The 18,467-nt window shown below is 33.8% G+C and overlaps 1 protein-coding gene and 2 non-coding genes across 3 annotated transcripts in view; 2 read left to right on the forward strand and 1 right to left on the reverse strand.

The window, feature by feature from the left end:
• LOC147064519 (guanylate cyclase 32E) overlaps window positions 1-18,467 on the forward strand; it is a 264,366-nt gene that overhangs the window by 192,707 nt on the left and 53,192 nt on the right. The window contains exons 10-11 of the mRNA XM_085957667.1: window positions 1,339-1,486; window positions 18,193-18,283. Coding sequence (XP_085813793.1) covers window positions 1,339-1,486; window positions 18,193-18,283 — 239 coding nt within the window. The remainder of the gene's footprint in view (window positions 1-1,338; window positions 1,487-18,192; window positions 18,284-18,467) is intronic.
• Window positions 11,408-11,478, reverse strand: TRNAG-GCC (transfer RNA glycine (anticodon GCC)). Its single transcript has one exon. It is a non-coding gene; the product is annotated as a tRNA-Gly (tRNA).
• On the forward strand, window positions 11,641-11,711 carry TRNAG-GCC (transfer RNA glycine (anticodon GCC)). The gene has a single exon. It is a non-coding gene; the product is annotated as a tRNA-Gly (tRNA).

Below are 18,467 nucleotides of genomic sequence, written 5' to 3' on the forward strand. Positions count from 1 at the left end.
GTTGATCTAGGTTATCATTGAGAAAACTGCTGACAATTGATTCCGCCACTCCAATTTTTTTTGAAAACAAAACATGAATATCAAAGTACAGCCGATCCTCTTTTTGCACGGGGGATACGTTCCAAAGACTACCGTGCATAACAAAACCGTGTAAAAAAAGATAAGGTACCTATACAAAAATGGTAGATAGGTTCTATTACTTAAAATCAACTCGAAATACGAAATTCTTGAACTCAAAAATAAATCAAATTTATTAATTATTTATACATTAAAATATGTATACATAAAGATACATAGTTTTCAATTTAAATTAAATTTAGCATGGAGAAATATGTTGATTCAGTCTCGTTACTTGACAATAAACGTGCCCGTATAATGCTGTTTTTTTTCTGGCGAAAAATCACTCTCATCGCTGGAATTATTTAATGACGCTGACGCCGAAACACGCGGCGCGTCTCTCATATCGAACCCGAAGTGACTGACTAATGGCACCATGTATTTACGTATGTATGTCTGGGTGGTATCCGGTGACAACATATGTATTCACCAGTGGCGTGTGGTCCATTGCAACGCAATTTTTTGATTAATATGTACATACATGCGTATTTTTATTCTTTTTAGTTTTTTTAAACCGTGGTAAAGCAAAAAAAGCAGTGCAAATAAAAGATAATAGATAATAAGAAAAAAATAAACTGTACTTTTTCAAACCGTGCAAAAAGAGGATCGGGTGTACGTCACATTTATAATGCTGATTGGTATGATTACTAAATAATATATTATATATGTAGTACAATTTTAGTAAAATTCAGTGGCGAAGTCTACATAGTACGCGATTATTTGAAGCCTACCTTCTAAGAAAAATAGATAGAAAGTATGTATTTATAAATATTAGGAATGATTGTATTCATAAAAAAACATCGACAATTCTATTATAGACCAACTACTGTCCTGATCATTATTTAATTATATAATTAATTAATATATTATTTAAAAACGTTATTTTCTTTATTTACCATGTAAACAATTTTCAAAACAATCATGATTTAAGACAAAAAAAAATAATATTATATGAGATTCTAAATTAAATGATGATATCAATATCTTTTTTCAAATAATTTTGTGAAAACAAATCCGTGTTTTATTCAATAATTTCATTGCCTTATATATTTTTTACTTCGGTCAGTAATGTTATACTTTATTAATATTTTTACAATAACATTTCCGGAAAAGTTTTTTCAATTATTATAACTAATTAACATCGTTAGCTACGTATTATATTTTATTGTTTACCCAAAGATGGCTCTGTACTCATCTCACTTTTCCTTGTGTGTTAAACAGATACATGGCGTACATAGATGCAAACGGGGACGCCGAGGGAAACTATACGCTAATCGGACGCCTGGAAGACCCTCGAATGGCGGGGACGTACGGACTGTATCCCGTGGGGACGCTGTTCCGCAAACAGCACAACGATAGCGCACTTCCGGTAAATCAACATGACTACTTAACTCCTTTTACTAGGTTATCCAAAAGAAATCTGTTTAAAAACAGAAAAACAGTGTTGCCTGAAACAAACACATTATTACATTTATATTTTATTTATAATATTAACTATCGATAGGGTATCTCATGGAATTTGAATATAAATTGTAGTTAATTTAAATTTTGTACTATTCTATTTGAGTCGTTTTTTGCGACCCGAGTTTCGCCTTTCGGCATCTTCAGGCACTATGTGCACTCACCAAAACGTAAATACACACTGACAATGATTGCAATTAATTATTCTTCTTCTTATTATCTTATATAACAATTTAATACAATAAAGTAGGTTAAAACTTTATCACCTACCTATTAAGTCAGGGATCACAATAAAAAATAAAGCTAACAAATTATGAATAGTTAAAGTGTTTGTAAAAAACCCCCTACCACTAATAATACAATCAATAAGACTCAAATGAAATAGTACACAACTTAAATTCATTAGAATATAGATGTTTATATACAATACAATTATATATTTATTTGGCTTTATCGACGACTTACACCTTTGTTCGTGCTCGTCATAGAGTAACAAAATTAATAAAGAGAACATTTCGACACCCACAATGAACATAATATTATCAGTAACTAACTTTTAGTCATTTTGCAGAAGAGCAAAATGAAAGTTTAAAAAATTCTCACATCAAATAGCATATAACAAAACTTAGTGTTACACTATTTAAAAACACCTCAGATATATGTATATCTAATATATAAAAAATAATATTTGTGTGTTTGTTTGTTCGTATTTAATGTGCAGCCATACCGTTCATCCGATTGCGATAAAACTTTGTAAACTTATTGCTTGCACTTGCGGGAAGAGTATAGGCTATACTAATATATAAAAATGAATGTCTGTCTGTCTGTCTGTCTGTGTGTCTGTCCCGTATGCGTTCCTATACCATTCATCCGATTGCAATGGAATTTTGGTAAGTGGTTGTATGCATGCATACCCATAAAGGTTTCTGAATTAGAAAAATCATCATCTTCTTCTTCTTCTTCATTATATTTTCTTTTATTCGTATGGTTCCTATACCATTCATCCGATTGCAATGAAATTTTGGTAAGTGGTTGTATGCACACCCATAAAGGTTTCTGAATTAGAAAAATCATCATCTTCTTCTTCTTCTTCATTCTATCTTCTTTTATTCGTATGCGTTCCTATACCATTCATCCGATTGCAATGAAATTTTGGCAAGTGGTTGTATGCACACCCATGAAGGTTTCTAAATTAGAAAAATCATCATCTTCTTCTTCTTCTTCATTCTATCTTCTTTTATTCGTATGGTCCCTATACCATTCATCCGATTGCGATGAAACCTTCATCAGTTGTTGTGGTAACACCCGCAATGGTTTTTGAATTAGTACAACCATCTTCTTCTTCTTCTTCTATTCTATATTCTTCTATTCGTATGCGTTCCTATTCCATTCATCCGATTGCAATAAAATTTTCGTCAGTAATTGTGCCAACACCCGCAAAGGTTTCTGAATTAGTACAACTATCTTCTTCTTCTTCTTCTTCTTCTTCTTCTTCATTCTATCTTCTTTTATTCGTATGGTCCCTATACCATTCATCCGATTGCAATGAAACCTTCATCAGTTGTTGTGGTAACACCCGCAATGGTTTTTTAATTAGTACAACCATCTTCTTCTTCTTCTTCTTCTTCTTTTATTCTATATTCTTCTATTCGTATGCGTTCCTATTCCATTCATCCGATTGCAATAAAATTTTCGTTAGTAATTGTGCCTACACCCGCGAAGGTTTCTGAATTAGTACAACCATCTTCTTCTTCTTCTTCATTCTATCTTCTTTTATTCGTATGGTCCCTATACCATTTATCCGATTGCGATGAAACCTTCGTCAGTTGTTGTGGTAACACCCGCAATGGTTTTTGAATTAGTACAACTATCTTCTTCTTCTTCTATTCTATATTCTTCTATTCGTATGCGTTTCTATTCCATTCATCCGATTGCAACAAATTTTTCGTCAGTAATTGTGCCAACACCCGCGAAGGTTTCTGAATTGGTACAACCATCTTCTTCTTCTATTCTATCTTCTATTCGTATGCGTTCCTATACCATTCATCCGATTGCAATGAAATTTTGATCAACTGTTGTGCTCACGCCGCAAAGGTCTCTGAATTGTTACAACTATTTTCTTTTTCTTCTATTCTATCTTCTTCTATTTGTATGCGTTCTTATACCATTCATCCGATTGCGATGAAATTTTGACCAGTTGTTGTGAGCACGCCCGCGAAGAGTTCTGAATTAGTACAACCATCTTCTTCTTCTTCTATTCGTATGCGTTCCTATACCATTCATCCGATTGCAATGAAACTTTGGTGAGTTGTTGTGCCCTTGCCCGCAAAGGTTTCTGAATTACTATAATCATCTTTTTCTTCTTCTATTTGTATGCGTTCTTATGCCATTCATCCGATTGTGATGAAATTTTGACCAGTTGTTGTGCGCAAGCCCGCGAAGGTTTTTGAATTAGTACAACCATCTTCTTCTTCTTCTATTCGTATGCGTTCCTATACCATTAATCCGATTGCAATGAAACTTTGGTGAGTTGTCATGCGCATGCCCACGAAGGTTTCTGAATTAGAAAATCATCTTCTTCTACTATTCGTATGCGTTCCTATACCATTCATCCGATTGCGATGAAACTTTTGTCAGTTGTGTGCGGTTTCTAAATTATTATTATATAACATACAAAGTTTGTTGTTTGTTTGTTCCATCCAATTTTGATTTTTTTTTTACTACATATTTATAACATTAATAACGTTTTCATATTTTGGATTCGATTTTAATTTAGTGTTCTTATGTTTGACCTTTACTCCTATTATAATTATTTTCATATTGCCATATTGTATTACACAGATATTTTAATATTAAAGAAATAATTACCTCTTATTATTTTTCAAATATCTAAGATAAATATAACCACGAAGCGACCCCGTGCGAAGCCGGGTACTTCAGCTAGTATACTATAAAAAATCTTTTTGAAAAAAAACTGACACCTAGCGGGACTCAAACCAGCACTGGATCCAATTGAACCATGTGCGTCCTATTTTATTTTGACTAAATTATTTAATACTTTTTACATTTCTGAAGCGCTTCATAAATTATGATAATTTAGTCTGGGTTTTAAATCAAAGTATTTATTATTTAAATTATTACTAACCGGTGTCAGAATCCTTCCACATTATAATTATAACGTACTTGCACTTGCTAATAATTTAATAAACTATTTATTATTCAACGGATAATTCAAAAAATTTAAGAATAATATATCATTCTTTAACGGTTATTATATAATTCGGAAATACATCAGAAACACACTTATTAAATAAATTCTTAATCATATAATTTTTTTAATAGCTATATTTATGCGGTGTTTCCGAATTATTTATGATCCATTTTTGTTTTAATTTTCAGCTTAAATTAAAAACTGTTATACTATATTCAAAGACCTTGCCGTGATTGATTTAAGATAGTTTTTTTTCAACCTTTTATATTTAGCAATATACAAAACTAATTAGGATTTTGCGACTCACAAAATTATTTAATTTAAAAGTTTTACTTAAAATAATAACGGATTGACACACTTACATTATAATACACTGGTTTGCAAACACAGGTCTAAAATACAACGTTTTACCTGAAACTATCTTACGAAATAATACTGCCTATCTAATCTAGTTACTTGTCACAATATTCTCAACAATTTCAGATAACTATACTTAGATAATTTCAGCACTCGAAATGGAAAAGTTTACGAACCGGAGCGCTCAACATTTTTCTGAAAATATTTACGTATTTATCAAATTTTATATGTATTTCATAAAAATAAGTGTTTGATTTTCTATTTATATGGATTATCTAGTTCAGACGGTCAAATTATTTTATGCACGAGACGGAGCTATAGTCTTACCGATTTCACGAACAGGAACGGCGCTCCGGTGCGCTCTGGTCCATTTCAAGCCCTGGATAATTTATGTTTTTGATATGTATGTTATTATATTATAAGGTATACTCGCATTATATGCTATTATGCTCTACAAGCCCAATTTACGTTTCATTTTTCATATCCAAATATAATATAGAATTTTGTATCTGACGTCAAATTTAATATTGGAAATACGCTTGAAAGGTTCTATATCCAATAAGCAAAAGGCAAGTTAAGCAAACATTGAACCTTCATCAGAAAAACTCAACCCTTTATCAATGTGTGGGTGAGCTAGGGCAGTTCTTGTGCATTAAAAAAATTCGCTCTTTTTTCCCCAAGACGTTAGACGCAATTCAGTATTCGCAGCACGAAGTTTGGAATCGAACGTAGATTTTTCTAGAATAGATAATATAGACTGTTGTATAAAAAAGGAAACGATTATTTGAATTTTGGTCTATTTACAGGGCGGCCTGAATACATTGATTCCTATTGTATACACTAAGTAACTTTTAATTGGATTGATGGAAACGTGGTACGTATTACAAAGGATTCACTGAAAACTTGCCGCCCAGACAATTGAGCGTATACTAAAATCTTAGTTGTATTTTAACTGCAGGATTTCCTTATTTATTTTATAGTTGATGAATTATTCATCAATCGAAAAAATATACATATTTTGCAACTCATATTAGTTAGACTAACATAAAATATTTAAAAATCGAATGTATGTAGATAATTCAATTCTTTTATGAAACATTATTATTGTGGTCAAACAAATAATTGGTCTACACACAATTTCAATATCTTTTTATATAATGGTGATTAATAATTTCATTATGTTAAATATCGCAGTACGTAAATAATAGAGTCATGAGAACGTAAATTTTCGTGTTAATTACATTTTATGTCCAGTTATGATTGATTGGGTCATTCGAATCACGGACAATAAAATTTCTCAATAATCGCTGACTCGCTTCTGTTTTAAAAGCGTTCACGAATCACGTCGTCTGAATCTTTACTACGTAATGAGTCATGACGCAGGCAGCCTCTGTGCAATGACATGTGCATTAGGACGAATCATCTGGAAAAGAAAATGACACTCACTTTATTGTCGGGTCTGCCGAATGGCATAATCTGTTCTAACGCCATTACAATAAAGGTGATATTGCTATAAATTCCTGATGCTTTTTGTTCGGTCTGCCGAATGGTTCGGTTCGAGAACAGGTTCGCTCAAATGAACATTGACATTAGAAACACTACTCTAACGCCATTACAATAAAGGTCATATTGCTATAAATTCCCGATGCGTGATATCGCATAATGGAAATTGCGTGACGTCTACCTATACATGCGAATGCGCGAATTTACTTGCTAGCTACTGTATTGAGTGCGTCGTCCATTAATAATGTCATTGCCTCTGTGTCATACGGTTTTATATGAACGTCGCATGTCCAATGCGTAGCTTTTGAAAAAATACATCTTTTAAAATTCTACCTCTGGTAAAATAATAATTAATTAAAATAAGATAATACAATACAATCTAAAACAATCCATTTCACACCGTCAGATTGAGAGAAATTATTACCACCAGTTTATCTAAAAATAAGTTAAATACCATGGAATACCCTGAATAAAATCTACTATAATACAATTGATTGGGAATATAAAGCTGTAATTATGTATATTGCTTATGTACTAAGAGCGGAATGCAGAAACATTTGTCATAACTAAAATTTCCTTAGCAGAAAACACTATGCAGAAACACTGTCCTTAGTTAAGATCATTTCTATTGAAAATAATACCATATTTCAAAATTCTCGTTAGGTAAATTAGGTAAATTATTTTATAATTGTTAAACGATGACAAAAATATGACAACTGCATTTTATAAATGCAATAACTATAAATACATATTAATATTTAATTATAATACTCTTATGTCTCCGTTATAAGTCATTATACGTGATTCCACAGGCACCACAAGATTTTTTTTAACATGGTAACACTAGCGTCAAGCGTCAAGCGTCATTCTTCATCTGGTATTTTGTATTTCTGCGGGCTGGCGTATAAAAATAAAATAATATTCTGCAAGTACATGCCAAACGAATTAACACTATCAATATCCATATTGAGATACATTGTTAAACGAATTTGAGTGTATGGACTGTGTTATATACATGCGAATTTATTTTGACAGCAGCTGTCAGTGGTAAATGGTAATAAGGGGGCGTGCTCATAACAAAAGTAGTCTATGGTTAAGGATTCCTTAACTCTATACTCAGGATTGTCTATTGTTAAGTCATGCTTTTCGGAACTTATCCTTAGGAACGAAATCTTAGATTGTGCATTCCGCTCTAAGCTTGCCAAAGCGTTTTGCGTATAAATTTTTCAACATAACTTTTTTTATTTTATAAGAATCATAAAAGTATTTTTGTCAGTGTATAAGTGAATTTTTGAACAAACTGTACCTGTACTGTATTTGGTGAAAAATAATGTTTTCGCTGAGATAATTCTGGTCGTCTGCAGACGCAGTTTTATTCTTTGAAGTATAATCTCTTCCTTTGTTTTGTAAATTCGTAACTTTGTCGGACAAAAAGATAAAATAAAAAAAAAACTTCACTGCATTCAAAATGGGGTGCTGTAAAGTTTTCGGTGCTGAAGACTTTGTAACTTTTATTTTGCCTATCCTCATTTATTTGGTTCATTTTCTCCGAAATGGAAATTGTATCTGATTAACTCTGATACACAATATAGTCTGTATTTTTATTTAACACGTTCAAAAACTCCTATGAATCTCTGGCTTACTCAGATTTCATCCAGTTTACTGTTCGAGATGTCTTGTACTATCTATCATAAAGGCAAATACTTATTCTGCCATCTGCCAATCCCGTGACCATTTGACACTTTCCATCTTAATGGCATTGAAGATATGTGGGTCATTGGATAATAATAACCCATAGCTTTGTCATTGAAGCTCCTTCTCCACCTTGACTGGCTACCATTGATGGGTCAGAAGATATTATCATGGAGCAAAATCTGTTTAAAAGTTCCCAGCATTCTCTTTATATCTATAAATTTGACATTTAATCTAACACGAAAATCGGGTCGTGAAAGAAAATAAAATACAAGATAGTAGCGGGCAACAAACTAAGGCTTTGTTAGCATTATTACGACAACGCAATAATCACCTATTGCAAAATCGCTGCATCTACAATCACAATATTCTACAGATGTGACATATTTTGATGAGGGTCGACTACCTCGGGCTTGGTCATCGAAACGCCTCGAAGTTTCATCGATAAGACGGTCAGCATATTTCCCAATTGCAAACTTCATCAACAATGACTCTCGAATATTCATGTTCATAAATAATTAATGGGTCACCTCAGATCAGCATTAGAGTCAGTCTCAGTATCACACTGCATAGTACTCATGTCCGCCGAGCCTCAGACCAGCACACTATCTCGACGCGCCTTACCCGGAAGCATTCTCTCACCATACCTGAGACTTAGGCATTACTTCCACTGATCATCGGACGTCGCTGGCTATGCCTCCAGCGTGTGGCACACCAAAGCCTCGCTGACAATTGTGAAGAGGGCTCTGCTTAGTGGACAGAGGGCTGCTCTGATTGGCCTTACTAAGGCTTATAGGACCACATCTTCGGATGCCCTGGCGGTCCTTGCGGGGGTCTTTCCCCTCGACTTGCACGTTCAAATTAGAGGATCGATCACTCTCCTTATGAGGAGGATTAATACAACTCTCGCCAGTGTCCCTCTGATACCGCCATCAAGAGTGGAGGGTGTGAGCTACAGAAAGACTGTATCTGAGCTGGTCTACAAGACCGCATATGCGGCATGGCAGGCGAGATGGGTGGCCTCCTCTAAGGGCCGCCAGACTTTTCTATACTTTCCAGATGTCTCGGTGAGACATATGACGAGGAGACTGGTGCCGACCCACTGGACTAGTCAATTCATGACTGGCCATGGAAACTTTGCGGCCAAACTGCAGGGGTTTGGTTTGGCAGGACATGGGTCGGGTTGTTTGCCCGGGTCCGACCCCATTCGGGCCCAATAGGACACGCGGACATGGTGGCAACCGAGGCCAATTTTGCGGCCTTTACTAAATTCGCCAGAGCGTACGGGGGGCGGGACACTCTCGACTCCCCTTGCGACTCTTCAAATTAAAGTCACTGATAGTTGCCATATAAATTAACATCATGCATTCGCACTTCGGTGCAAGGTTGCATCACCAGTCCCGTGCGGCTCTGCTCGGGACAAAATGAGGGCTTAAATTCTTTGATCTGGCACACGTAAGGGTTATGTTAGCCGGCCGCGTATGACCTGGCTGCATATACATAACGGGAGCGGAGGTGTGAATTTTACATACCATGATCATCGGACGGTTAACATCTATCCTATCATTTACTCGTGTACCAACTATTATACCGTTAGACAGCAATAAACAGTTGCTCCTTGAACCACTCAACAACCCCCTGTATATTCATTGTCCTTCGCCAACCCCAAAAATACTGTCATAATAGTTTAACAATTGTATTAAACTACATCCAATAATCCTGACTGTAGTACTATCACCTGGTATTTTTTTCTAGTGCTACAATATTGGCGCCACTAACTCGCAGTCTAGATAATTATTTTTAATAACTGCAAATGAGCAAATAGTATGTAGGGTGAATACCCTACCATCCAGCATGACTTGGCAGAAAGCCATTACTGCTTGACTGTAATAACTGTAATTGTAATTTCCAAATATATAGACACAGAACAAGTCAAATTATTACCCTTTTGATTGTTAGAAGGTACACCTTTGAAAATTCTAGGATTGAATTTGAATAATTTTATTCAGTTGGGGTGCATACAAAAATAAAAGAGAAAGAAAAATAAGAGGCTAAAAAGATGGCGCTAAGTCTTCGTTAGCCTTTCGGGAGATTTTTCTGATTAATTGCACAAGCGACCAGGTAGATAAGAACAAAAGCTAATGAAATTTCCCATTCCACGAGTGAGCTGAATATTAAGTTGCACATAGGAAATAAATTCTTCTGCTTTTCTCCAGTCATAAAGGTGTTGAAATACTGCCTAATAAAATAACAGTATTCAGTAGGTAATAACTGTGAATAGCTGATCATTATTGTGCGTGTTTTGTTCTGTTTTGATGCCAATAAAAATGTTATAAACGAAAAAAAACTATGTTAAAATGACTAGGAATACTTCATTGCATCTATCGGGGGCGGTTTTTTGTCAATCACCTCAAAAGACATACACTTTATATTATGTATCTATTTAAAACAAAATGAATTAATCATATTGTTGTATTTTGATTAATTGAGATGGTTAAAATGTAATAAATACACGACAAGGCATCAGATTTAATTTTTGGTTTTGATTTTCAATTAAAATATATTGGTGTATATTATGTGGGATGTCGTCAATGTAGGGTTCGATTCGGGTCATCACTGTGGGTGTCATGGATGATGGATGATGAAGTCGTCAGAAGGTGAGAATTCTGATGAGTAGTCGAGATTTTGTGGTTGCTCCGATGGATGGAGGAGCGAGTTTTATTAGAGGCGTATACAGTCGGGACAATAGAATGTTACCGTAGTATGCTTTAATACTTAAGATAATGTTCCGATATGTTCAACGAAACTATTCTAATATTCTCTATTACTATACTAATTTATTTTTACCGATCCGGAGAAAATATCCGATTGATAATATGTTTTGTATTCTGATGAAATTAATTTCAAGCAATAATCGAACGTACCTACCTAGAGACAAAAATTATCACCTGTCGGAATTCGAATCCAGATAATTAAGTTTTGATTAGATCGAATATAAATTGATAAGTGATATTTTCTGAAATTGATGTTATATATCCACTGACTTACGCAAAAAATCTATAAAAATGCATCGGCCGGGAATCGAACCCGGATCGCCCGCGTGGCAGGCGAGCATTCTACCATTGAACCACCGATGCTTACAATAAGTAGCAATACTTGGGAAAAAATGCAACAAATAAAAAACCTTCAGCACGAAATCAACATTACGAACACCTGAGCTAACAAATAATAAAATTGACCCCATTAAAGCTCAATTATAAACCTGAATTTCTTTAGAAACATTTTATGTAAGTGTATCAGCATCGGTGGTTCAGTGGTAGAATGCTCGCCTGCCACGCGGGCGGCCCGGGTTCGATTCCCGGCCGATGCAAGTTTTTTGCTTAGGAATATTATAATCATAATATGTTATATTTACGTAGTATGATGTGAAAAAAAAGTTCATTTTATTAAGAAACATTCCTGTATTCAATTATAATATAATTATGATTACATTTCGTATTAATACATTAAATAATTTGTTTTGACTATGGCTAGGTAACTTTCTAAACTACTATTTTACTTTTACATATAGGTAACTCACTTGTTTCATACTTTGATACCTGCATTCAAGTTATTTAGCTATTTTGTACGTTCTTGCAGTACCTAAGCATACGAAAGAGTATATTTAGTGATATTTCCAGATTAAATAATATAAAGCATGGACCCGTTCGTTACCTTAGACCAGTGGTCGGCAAACTCATTAGTCAACAGAGCCAAATATCAACAATTCAACGATTAAGATTTCTTTTGAGAGCCAAATTTCTTAAACTGAAATTATATACATATGTAGATACACTGTTAATTAACTAATGATTTAGTCTTAATTAAACTATTGGTACACTGATTCTAATATATATATGTGAATAATCTATCTAATCTATATATATGAAACTAATCATACTTAATAATGATCTTATTTATTGATAAAAAATAAATTGTATGTAAGGTATCCATAAAATTAAATCATGACAATGACTGACAAACACTCAATGTGAATTGTGGCCTTGCATCTTGTTGGAAAGTTTGAATACGTCAGGTTTGTATGTTGATGTTTTTATTTTTAAGTCTCATTGATGACTCCAGATTCTCATCAATAAGACGACTAAACTTCTCAATTTACTCTTGATTTCTTCTCTTAGCAATCTCTTTACATGCAAACATGCAATATTAACTTTGTTGGAAGATTGTATTCAGTAATTAAATACAGAACTTGATTATTCTTGACTCTTCTAAAGTTCCTCAACTGCTTTCTTCCTTGCATCACCGACAGGATATTTAGTGCTAAATGACGTGTGTTTAGTTGTAAAGTCTACCACCAAATTTGACTTCTTGTCATGCGCCAATTTCATGTTATATTCGACAAATAATACAGGTCGGTAGGCCATTTAAGATTTGAATAAACGCGAAAGTCTCGATCCATTCAACTTTAAATTTACTGTTTTCGTCATCCGATTTTCTTTGCTTCTTCTTTGTAGCCATGTCAAATATGGTAGAGGGCATTTGTGGTAGAGCCGCACTCAAGTGGCCAAAGAGCCGAATGTGGCTCGCGATCCACGGTTTGCCGACCACTGCCTTAGACTGATTACTATGTTATCATTTTATATAAGTTTAGTAATTTCCATTCCTAGTATGTGTGAGTGTTTTTTTTTAAATATAATATACACTTTATACCGTAACAGTAGGTTAATGATTTATTATGAGTATGACTAACACCAAATTTACAATCCGCATATACTGGCAAATATTAATTTTCATGTTCCCACCAATATCACTCGCAGCTCCACGGTCTTCAAGATACCTCGTCGCAGGACAGATGTTATGTTTCATGATGCTGTGTATCGTGCAATTAGCTTATTTGATGGCACCATAAAGGTTGATTTGTTTTTTATTAATTATATAATGTTTGTAGACGTTTTAAATAGGATAAATTTATAATTGTATATATTATCATATTTCTTTAATATTTACACATGCTGTCTTTTCCTCTTTCTTGTCATATTAGTTGTTATTTGTAATTAAGATATTTTTATATATTTGTATGTATTATGGCGCATTGGCCAAAAGCTGTCATGCAGTAATACTCTTTTTTTATAAATAAATAAATAAATAAATAAATAAAATCGTAAAAAAGCTTAGGGTGCTTTTAAAGGATCAGTTTTGCTGTCCGATCAGTTTCCGTTTCCGTCGACCTGTCAGAGGATGAATTTTCTATCAGTCACCGTGTCCGTTTTTAAAGTTGCCAGTTAAATTGACGTGTAAATTACTATGTTGCTATATTTTTCATACTACTCGTACTTTTCCAAATACGATTGAAATATAGTACTACCTATGTTCCCATCACCACGCGTCATGTATGTACAGCCGTGGATATGAACGGTCGTCTCCCATGACACTATAAATGTGTCTGAAAGAAGCGATATTAAGTGCTCATTCCGTCCCGAGATGGAGCCGCGCGGGACTGATGCTACAATCATGCACCGTAGTGCTTAAAGAAGGAGGTTAAGAAAGAAGACAAAAAATGTTTTGGACTGACTCTGCTGTCTGCTGATGTTAATCGCCCTGTGTATCCGCATACTGAGTGTCACGAGTTGAAATGGATGAGTATACAGAGGAGTCGGGACCATCCCGCTCCCCATACGACGCTGACTGAAAATTTTTCACAAACTACGAAAAAATATTTATTTCTCACAAACTACGTGGAAAATAGGTATTGCCCAAAGCATAACACAATCCATGTATAAAAGCAAGAGTTTTAATAGCTCTTGATTAGAAGTGAACATTGGTTAATTAAGACATGAACATAATTACGTACATGCCGTGAAGAAAACAAAATAATGCGCCCTCTATGTAAATTTGTATCTTTGATATCATTTTTTTTATCTAACTTGTAGGTATTTAGGTAGGTATATACGAATGTGCCTATAAATATTAATGCATCGATTTATTTGGAAAATTCAAATTAGATTCTTCATTTTTTATCGTAAAGGGCCTCAAAATCAGTCATTGCGTCGGGCCTCTACGTCACTAAACGCGCCACTGAGTTTGTGCATGGACCCATTGTACTTATATAATATTATTATAATATATCATGATGTCTACAGCCCCTCCCCCCCTCCCCCTTTCTGCGAGAGTCCAAAAATCATGTTCAGAACAGCTGTTAAAAAAAAACACACATCTCTGACATACAATATGACCAGGTAACAATAGATGACAATTTATTATTGATAATCTGATATTTTAGTTAACTAAGTATCGTTTTTAGAAGAAGGTAATCAATATTGTTTTACGTCCTGCGCTCTCTTATAACTATTTTACAAGTAAGGTGAAGCTTAATCCTAAATCTATTTCACACACGAACGAATAATCTGACGAAAACACCAATTTGTTCGTTCATTGAGTGCGCCGGTATTCCGCGGAGTTAATCAACTGTACAAACTGTTCGGAGGAATTCACTTCCTTTTAGTAAGTGTTTGGATCATTTATCACCTGGACCTGTAATTAAAAATCTATTCGATATATCTTCTTTTTTTTCAGAAGTAGAATCGAAAAATTACCTATAGTTTTCTTTTAAAAACATGTAGACTTTGGCATTCCAATTTAAAAACACTAGTAATCCACATTGCATTTTTATTACATTAAAAATACATTTATGAACGTATTGAAAAGCATGCAAAAATCTACGAAGCACCATAATTTCTCATGCAGTTAGCTTTATTGTATTTTGCAACTTAACGTAATTTCAGTTTTATTTCACAGTCAAAAATAAAATAAACTTATGCTCAGCGCTGTCCAACTGGCGGCCCGCGGGCTGTACAGCAAATTTTTCCATCAGTGAAATGTGATATAACACATTAAATTTCATATTTATTCATTTATTTAAACATTCCCTAAATATGAGTGCTACTAATAAAAGAAAGATTGAAGTTGAACATCGAGAATTTAAAGAACAGTGGGAGATTGGTTATCTATTTATTCTTAATAAAGGTAAGCCACAGTATTTAGAATGTCTACAAACTATAGTTGTCTGCAAATAATACAACTTAAAGCGCCATTACCAATCTATGCATGAATAAAAGTGTTATTTTTGATTATTTTTTTTGTAAAAAAAAATATCTTTTGATTTAACATTAACTGACTTTTTGTTTACCTATCCTCTTAGGCCCCGAAATGTTTGCTAAAGAAAAAATGGCCCGCGGCCTGAAAGAAGTTGGACAGCGCTGCTTACACTTATTAGTGGCGTGCGGTCCATACATGCTATAGATGCGGAGCTTCCCATAAATAATCGATTTAGTATAGTACTATTTTCAAAATATTGTAGACCTACTAGTCTTCAATACTATAAATATTACGTTATCGCCCACCCGTCATGATTCAATTAATTACAATAGGTACCTACTATAAGGTTATGTGTAAAAAATAGTCGGTAAGTATATTATAATATGTGCTGACGTTCATGTACGAATGATTAAAACTTCACGTATCAGAGGCTTCCCGTTAATCAGTCGAAAGCTAAGTCCACATTTACTCACTTCATCACCCACTTCCCTTCAACTTTTAAATTCTCGTTTTACAGCGACAAGTTTTGTGCATGCGCAGAAGAGATGAATCCGTTTTACTGTCTACATTCGTTCATCACAGTTTTCACTTCGTGAAGATAATATACCTGCGCTTCAGTTTGTTCGTATAGTCTTTATGAGTTATATCCCATAATGCGCAATGTGCCCATATACTCTTCAATAAAATTCATTGTTATCATTTCAGTCGACATTTTTGCAAAAAAATCGTAATATTTCAATACTAATATGCATCCAATATGATCAACTATCTTAACATCAACTACCAATAGACTAAAATAAATATATATCTGCACGAACAACCCGAATCTTACCGAAAAAATACGAAGCTGCTGGGGTGTTGAACAGAAATCCAAGCCGGTCGGATCGCAGTGCGCTAGTACTTTCATTACAAAATGGCGGCCATTTTCAAACCGATTTGAGGGCCAACGACGCATGCCCTGTGTTCAATTCGTTAGACGTACTGAAAAGTCCCGAGTGTAGACTTGGCTGTACATCATCTTATACGGGCATGCGTCACGATTGTCTCATGACATCATGGTTGAAATTCATATTTGCACCCAGCGGACATCATTCGTGAACGTTTTCAAAACAGGAGCGACTGTTCTCATTGAACGCGTTGAAGGAGAAAATGTTGTTATTTGTGACTCGTGACACAATCAGAACGAAACATGAAATGTAATTGTCGCGAAGATTCACGTTCGTATTTAAGTGACTAATTAATTTAGATTAGCTAATGCACAATATATATTAAGTAATAATTACGTAAGTATGACTTTTTTCAATTTTAACCCTACAAGAAAAAATCACCGTACGCCACTGATATATACATAATATAAAAAGTTAACACTGACATTTAAATGATATCGTAAACGTTTTTTTTATATTATCTAGTGTTTTGTTGTCAATTAAAACTATGTTACTTATGTAAATTACAGACCAGCATTGTATTATGTATCAAGAAAGTCGTTAATAAATAACCAATTTATTGAAAACAATGTCAATATTTTGTCAGAAAAATAATAACACAGATGACTAGAGCTCTAGCAATACATTAGCTGTCAGTCCTTTTAGTGAATGGCATGTAATATACTATTGTGATATTTTGATTTTCTGTGATCATATCAAATTCTATACACGAAAACTTTCTACCCTAAAGACGGATGCTCGAATCAAGTTCTATATTGAAAATAACTCGAGATGTTATTATGTGTACGAGTATCTAGTATCTGTAGGGTACCGTATGGCGTCAAGGTCGGAGTTATAATATACGTGATATCAAATCGTAAGGATCGCTGAGTTCTATTAAAACTTATATTGTATGTGACAGATTGAAGGGATGTGATACTACCATTAATATTCTTTATTCACATAAAGCAATAATATCTCGAACATTTTTGATATATCGGAAGCAATCATATATTTTTTCATCCAAATAAATGAGAATTTAATAGTGTTGCAAACAAGCATATCAATATAAATAACAGGCAAGAAATAATATATAGATCAATAATTTAAACAGTTAGAATTAAATTAAATTTTTACACTTGGCATAACATATTATAATACAAAAATTATGATACAACGTTTTTCTTTCACATAGTAAAATTTAACAACATTTTATGCTAAATACCAGGGCTCCGAACAGCTATTTTACCACGTTTTTCTTAGCTCGTATTCCTGCTTGTCCGGTGGTTGTTTATCCAGTACAAATCTTGCAATCGATTTTTAACTTACTTTCCGACTAGCTAGACATTTGAAACTTTTATAATATATCAGAACACGATGCCAATGCATTCTTTCAATACTTTTAGTAGAATTGAATTCATTTTCAGTTAATTCTGTTTTGTATGAAAAGTTATTTCGGAAGAAATCCGTAATCCAATCCACTATTATTGGTTGCTAAAGGGGTGGTTCTGGCAACTAAATTATTAATATATACGTGCGTTACTGTGGAAATCAAAATTACATTTCAGTATTCTATATTTGTTTGTTTGTTGCAAAATAGCAAAAAAATGATTTGTTGCTAATTGCCTTATTTGTCCTAAATTATTAATACATATAATTGTCAAGTTTATATGATTCAACAGAAATTTTAAAAACGTGGTATATAAAAAGTTATTTTTATCTTGTAATTATTTTTCGTTCCGGTTCAAGTAAAAATATAAATGATTTACCCCACACTCGAGGGAATAATAAAAATAATTATGTTTAATGGACTGTTTTTATTTTCTTTAGGAGTTGCGAATGACAAGAGCCATCAAATGGGTTGGCAGTGGTCCCCCAATATCTGAACCGAGGTGTGGATTCCGTGGCGAAAAATGCATAAGTATGTTATATTACTTTTATGTTACCAAATATTTATTATATGTTTTTGATGGATAAGTACCTACATTCTTAATAATAAAACAGTACAAACTTTTCTTTCTTCTCTTCTTCGATCATGTCCGATCCTAATAGGATCATTTGGGCCTCCATAGAGTGGAGGTTTGTATTGACAGATTTTTTTTTTA

This window comes from Rhyacophila brunnea, unplaced genomic scaffold (genome assembly GCF_057557595.1).
Source record: "Rhyacophila brunnea isolate RB1 unplaced genomic scaffold, BYU_Rbru_1.0 scaffold_7, whole genome shotgun sequence".
NCBI lineage: Eukaryota > Metazoa > Arthropoda > Insecta > Trichoptera > Rhyacophilidae > Rhyacophila > Rhyacophila brunnea.